Below are 6,340 nucleotides of genomic sequence, written 5' to 3' on the forward strand. Positions count from 1 at the left end.
CCAGCCCCAGCCTATTTAGGGGTGGGTCTTCCCAGATGCCAATCATCTTCTACTTTATTAATCTGTCTCGCTCTATTAGGAATTGTTTTCCTCATCTATGAAGGAGAAATGGCATTAAGTTTCCCTATCTTAGAGCTCTGGCAGCCCAGGTCTAGGTAAGAAGTGCGACTTTTGGGGTTCACTCCGTTCTCTGCCCCGCAGCCACTCCTTCAACTCCAGCTCCTCCCAGTACTGCCGCCCTATCTCCACACAAAGCATTACCAGCACAGACTCGGGAGACAGCGAGGAGAACTACGTCCCTATGGTGAGTCCTCAGGCACTCCCAGTTCTTACTGCTCAGGACGTGGCCGCTTTGTAGCACGGGACGGCCTTAGCCTCCCCCTGCAGACCCTTCCTGGATGTATGAATGTCAAACAAGGAAGATGCAGTTTTGTCCCCCAGGGAGATCTGTCTCTTAAAACCCTCCGTGGCCTGCTTCTCTCACTACTGTAATTCAGGTGATAGCATGGTTGGTGCCCTTGGAGAGACATGCAGGTATATAAGTCCCTGTGGTGGTGGCAGTAGTAAAGAGACAGACACACACAGAGCGCATGATACGACGGTCCCTCTCTGAGGTCCCCGAAAAGGGCACAGCTCCGAGGCTGTGAAGATTCAGGACAGATCAGTCATTAAAATGGGACTGTCACTTCTTACTGCAGTCGGACCTTGCTCAGGTCCCTGTGGAAAAGAGCAGAGGGTGCCTGCTGCTTGTGGCCGGATGTGACAGGAAACTCTGCATCACCAGTATCAGGGACCTGCAAACTGAGGCTGGCCTTCCGGGGGAGGCAGTACCTAAGCACCGTCCCGAGTGAGAGAGGACGGCCAGGTACATGGGTAGTCAGAGAACATCCCTGGGGGCTGGAGAGATGGTCAGGGTAACTAACTCTAAGTCCAAGGGATCCAACACCCTCACACAGACATACATGGAGGCAAAAAAATATCAATGCACAAAAAAAAGAAAAATAAATCATTTAAAAAAAAAAATCCCTGGCTCTCATCCCACACCAGCTGCGGCACTGTGGTTATCTTGCTGTCCTTCCTGAATCTAGGTTTTGAGCCTTTAGTGATTTCAACAGTAGTGATAGCCTCCTCCCAGACTGCCACGAAGACTTAAATGAGACTATGGAAAGTCACCATGCACAGCTCAGTAGACTCGGGAGCTCTTGCCCTGATACGTTTTTTCAAGGTGACGATTTTGGCTGTTGAACTTACCCAGTTTTCCTCTCCGTCTCAGCAAAACCCAGTGTCTGCATCCCCTGTTCCCAGTGGCACCAACAGCCCGGCTCCGAAGAAGAGCACCGGCAGTGTGGATTACCTAGCCCTGGACTTCCAGCCTGGCTCCCCGAGCCCTCACCGCAAGGTAACTGGAGGTTGGGGATTAGGAGACCCATGCCAGAGACATTTCCTATGACTCATGGCACCTTAACTGGGGGTGCAGGGCACCAGTCCCCTTAATCTGCCCATTTCCTTACTGTGGGGTACACCCACACAGAGTGCTCAGGGAACAATCCAAGACATGGAGGTCCTGTCTCCCTACCCTTTAAAAACCTGTCTGGATGAGGCCGAGAGCCGTGATGGAGAAGACACAGCACCCTTGGAAGGGACTTCAGGGCCCAGGAAAGCCTCGCCAAGAGCTGCTTTCAGCCCAGACAGCAAGGAGGAGGTCCCCTTCAACAGCTGCCCTCAGCATGTTGTGAGGGCTCTAAGGCCCCGGCGCTTATCCCTTTTTGTGGGAACACAGCCCTTTCCTTTCAAAGGAAGATGGATGGAGGCATTCGCCAAGGCCTGAACCAGCGGCTGGGCCCAGGTGGGGTGGGTGGGGTTACCCTGAAACCTGGGCAGCAGGTACCAACAGGCCTCGTGCCTCCAACGTGAGATTGCCCTGTGAAGTCCACATTGTGCGCAAACAAGACCTTGAGGCCACTCACAGTGCAAGCCTGATGGGTAACCCATAGTCCGTCCCTTTTGTCCCCTCAGCCATCCACCTCATCTGTCACCTCGGATGAGAAGGTAGACTACGTCCAAGTGGACAAGGAGAAGACGCAGGCCCTGCAGAACACCATGCAGGAGTGGACAGATGTGCGGCAGTCCTCAGAGCCTTCCAAGGGTGCCAAGCTGTGATGCCTCGAGGCGGCTGCTCAGCGCTGGCCTTTGCCACCTCCTTCTCCATCCCTTCCCACACCTCCTCTCCTCTGTGCCACTTCCAGCCTTTAAAGCACTCAAAGTCAGGGACCTGACCCGTCCCCCTTGGAGGCAAGGGCCTGATGGAGACACTGCCTCTGCCACTCGGGGTCCACCCGTGACTTCTGTCATTACTACTAGCTGTGCCTCCGCCACCTTAGTTAGGAGCTGTTGCCAAAAAAAAAAAGAAAAAAGAAAAAAAGAAAAAAAACAGAAAGAAAAAAAATAGTCTCCTGCTTTGGACCCATTTGTCTGCTGCTTGGACTCAGAGGGAGGGCTGAGGCTCTGAGCCAGGCTCATGTCTCCTGTCTGCTCACCGCTCTCTACCCTCTACCTCAGGGCCGCTTCTCCATCCCTCGAGGATGCTCACCAGGGAGCCGAGGACCAACAGACTAAAGTAGATGTGGGCTTTCAGATCCTTGCTGTTTGGGGCAAGGGAAAGACAAGATGCCACAGGAAGAATAATGGAGGTCACAAGTCACCTTGAGTGACAAAGAAATTAGGTTCCCGGGCACAGAAGGGTAGCTGATCACCTGCAGGGTGGAACCCAGGATCAGGTTCTCATACATAGCTGCTGTAGACTGCGAGAGGCTAAGGATGAAGGACAGAAGGAAGGAAACTGCGGTGACAGGCAACCAGGAACAAAGAACAGGGCTTGAGGTGACAAACCCCGGGGCTCAAGGACTCTACCACTCCGGGACAGGCAGTGTTCTTCCCTGGCCCTGATGGAACGGGGAGACAGAATGGGAAAGAAAGTAGGGGTGAGGCAGGGGGACCCTGGGACGGGGTGTGGTAGGCACAGACATCACAGGGACACTGTGGCAGCGATAGCACATAAAGCAGGGTTTCTAGGAGGTAGGAGGGTGCAGAGGTGGCTGAGGAGCTGGGGAGGCAGGCGTGTCCCAAGGGCCTGATGGTGAGCCCAAGGCCACCTGCAGGAGTGCAGCGGGAAGCAGGATGGGAATGAGATACACTTAATCAAATCTAGGGACCACACGAGGGTCTGGGTCATGGCTTGTGCCCAACAGAGGCACCTCTGACCAAGGGCCCGGCCAGATCTTCTCAGCTCTCTTCTCTACAGGGATGGTCGAGAGTATCCCTGTCCTCCCACGGCATCAGAGGGACGAGAAGCAGACATTCCCTAAGGCTCCTAAGATACGGCAGGGAGATCTGAATGTATTTGTGTGGAAAGCTGTTGTGACCAGGTCTTCAAGAAATTCTGAGCAAACGGGGCACACCAGCATTTCATTCTGTCCCAGATGAACAGACCACTGTCCTCTAAAACCAGAGGCACACCTTACCTCCCCCCTCAGTAACAGCCCTCTTCTCCCACGAGGATGGGTCATTTAGGAATGGCTAACAAGCCCTGTGCTACAGATGAAACCTAACAAGGTCACAATCAGTGAGAAAAGTAAGACAATGACTGGGAATTTAAAAGTACAGAGGATGGGGAGGGAGATTGTGCCCTGGGGAGGGAGGCATCCGGGAGAGAGCAGAGTGAACCTTACAGAAAGGTAGGTGTGGCTGGGTCCCGGAGAAGACAAAAGAGAACAGAAGGTGTTTGAAGGTGTGAAGCCAGCCACAGAGGTGTGTGCTGTCCCCTTGAGTAAGGGGGCTGCGGTTGGTTGCTCTGAACAGAGGTACAGGGTACTGGCTTTCTCTGATTCTCATGGCACCCTTTAAGACTCTCCAACGGGGCTCCCATGTGACCAAGCTCTGGCTGGTACTGCTGGAGCTCACAGCAGGTCCAGGTATCCCCAGCCTCAGCAGCCACCCCGGAGTGCGTGTTCTGAGCTGAGTGTGGAACTTGCTGCCACTTATCAAGACGGAATCCGGTGTCCAAGTCTAGTTAGTCTTGCTCTGGTTCCAACTCCTAACCTTGTCTAATATACCTACCAACCCATCCTCCAACCCCCGAATAGGAAAAAGCCAATTCCGTTTTTAAAAAAAATCCTTTGGCCTACCCATGGGTCAAAGTTCACCTCTCCTGGTGGCTGTCAAGGACTGAGATCAAAACCACTCATCACCTCTTAGCATAGATACCACAAGTACCTGTCCTGTCCTGCAGGGACTCTTCCAGCTCCGCCCTCTGTGAAGGAAGGAGATGGCATCTCCTTGAGACTTGCCAGTCTGACATGGGGTGGTCACAGCTGATGCTCTGTGGCTGTAAAGAGAACCCGGGGGGATCCTCTGAAGGTCTGGGTCACTGGGGAGGGGCAGCACACAGAACATTAGCTCAATAACTCCACCCCTCCCTAGCTGTATTTGACTCCATGAAGATCAGCCCCTTTCCCAGAACCGAAGCACAACCATTTGAAGCTACTGGAACGTGGGTTTGGGTCCAGTCTGCCATTGGGCCCTCTATCTTCCAGTGGCCATGGTCCCAGCCATGGCCCCCTCCCCTCCCTACAGCCGAGTTTTGAAGGCTGAGAAATAGCTCCTCTCCATTTGGGCCTCTGGCTGTGAAGTGTGGATAAGCAGGCTAACCTTAGAGGGCCATCTTTGTGGGACTTGCCATATTTGGGCCCTGGACCCGGCAGGAGCCAGACTTGACAGGAGCGCCTAGCGGTGATCTGTGCTGTTGTGGTATCTGGTGATGTGTGTTCTTGTGTAACCTATTGGCTACTTGTGTCTTGAAACTTAGAACCCTTTCACACAGGACTGTCAGTGTTTGTGAGGAAGAGAAAATGAAGTAGAAGCAAGCCTAGTCTTATATTTGTCTCTTGTTCCCATTAAGATCGACATTTAATTTTTCAAATCATTGTTGGTGCCTAATCACTTAAGTTATTAATTTATTCTGTTTTCAAAAAAAATTGTAACATGTATTTATCGTGTGAGGTCTGGGGGTGGGGCGGGAAGTGTGTTCAAGTGAGTCGTGTTTTTGCGGTGGTGACTACAGACGGCACAGGCCTGGAGCTGGCGGGTCCTTTCTACTATCGTGTAGAAGCAGGACAATGAAGTCCTTTAGGAGTGCCACCCAGAGTGGGCCACTGGAGATCGCCTTCAGGGCGCGGAAATTTACTCTTGTCCCATCCTGGGCAGCCTTGAGACCCACGCTGTCGCACGGCCACACCTCTGACAAACAGGCCTGGGAGCCGGTGTGCCCAACTCTGTTCCGTGCCGACGGCTGGGCACTTTTCCAGGACAGGGACAGGGACAGACCCCTCCTTTCTCAGACCAGCATCTGGCATTAATGGTTGTGCACATCTGTAATCCAGCACTCCCCAAGCTGAAGCAGGGGCAGGACGATCAGTTTCCCCGACAGCTCGGGAGTCCGGCATTTGGACCAAAACCTCCACCGCAGCCCATGAAAGCCCTGTCACAGCCCCATCATGACCTCTGAGCCGCTTTGTTCCTAAAAGGACGAGTACACATGGAAGGGGACGTGGGGTGCAGGCCGGTCACAGACCCTCCCTGTACTCACAGCTGCCCATGTCTCTCTTCGGCTTCAAGATTGTGACGGGAACCGGAGGAAAGAGCTGAATATTGGGACTGGAGAGATGGCTCAGCCGTTTGGTTCCCAACACCCACCCTCAGGTGGCTCCCAACAACCTGTACCTTCAGTTCCAGGGGAGCTGGTGCCCTCTACTGGCCTCCTCACAGACATGGTACACAGACACTCGGACACACATTCATACAATAAAAAAAAAATAAAATCTTTTTAAAAAGCTGTTGATTCTGGAGTATCGGAGACCTGCTTCCCAGTTCATCCCAGCCCACACCTCGTCTAGCCAGGCACAGGCAATGACCTCCTCAGAGAAGGGATAGAGGAAGGCAGTGGCTCAGAATTCTCAGAATCTGAAAAGTCATTGTTGGGTTTCTGTGTTTACCCGGCAAACCAGTCTGCTCAAAGTTATCCTGTGAAGCACCCCCAGCCACCCCCTTGCTCTCTCTCTGCCCCAGGAGGCTGCCAGCTCGGGAGCCTCCAAGAAAGCACCAAGCACCTCCTTGCTACATCTAAAGTCCCCAGGTCATGGGCACATCCTCATCTTGCCTATGGGGGGGGGGGGGCAAGTTTCTGTCAAAACTGCTTAGACACAAGCGAGCATCCCAGAGGATAGCAGACGCCACAGCTCAAGCTGGAAGAACAGCAACCTGCACAGGCTCCAGAGAAGCGAGT

At 53.3% G+C, this 6,340-nt stretch overlaps 1 protein-coding gene across 1 annotated transcript in view; it reads left to right on the top strand.

Moving 5' to 3' along the window:
- LOC121458898 (GRB2-associated-binding protein 2) overlaps positions 1-5,850 on the top strand; it is a 127,866-nt gene extending 122,016 nt beyond the window's left edge. Inside the window, exons 8-10 of the mRNA XM_041668270.1 lie at positions 202-304; positions 1,274-1,399; positions 2,017-5,850. Coding sequence (XP_041524204.1) covers positions 202-304; positions 1,274-1,399; positions 2,017-2,160 — 373 coding nt within the window. The 3' untranslated portion in view covers positions 2,161-5,850. The remainder of the gene's footprint in view (positions 1-201; positions 305-1,273; positions 1,400-2,016) is intronic.
- Positions 5,851-6,340: the final 490 nt, after the last annotated feature.

The sequence above is a fragment of the Microtus oregoni genome, unplaced genomic scaffold (genome assembly GCF_018167655.1).
Source record: "Microtus oregoni isolate MIOR12 unplaced genomic scaffold, Mior012 000018F_ref0000195, whole genome shotgun sequence".
Classification (NCBI taxonomy): Eukaryota; Metazoa; Chordata; class Mammalia; order Rodentia; family Cricetidae; genus Microtus; species Microtus oregoni.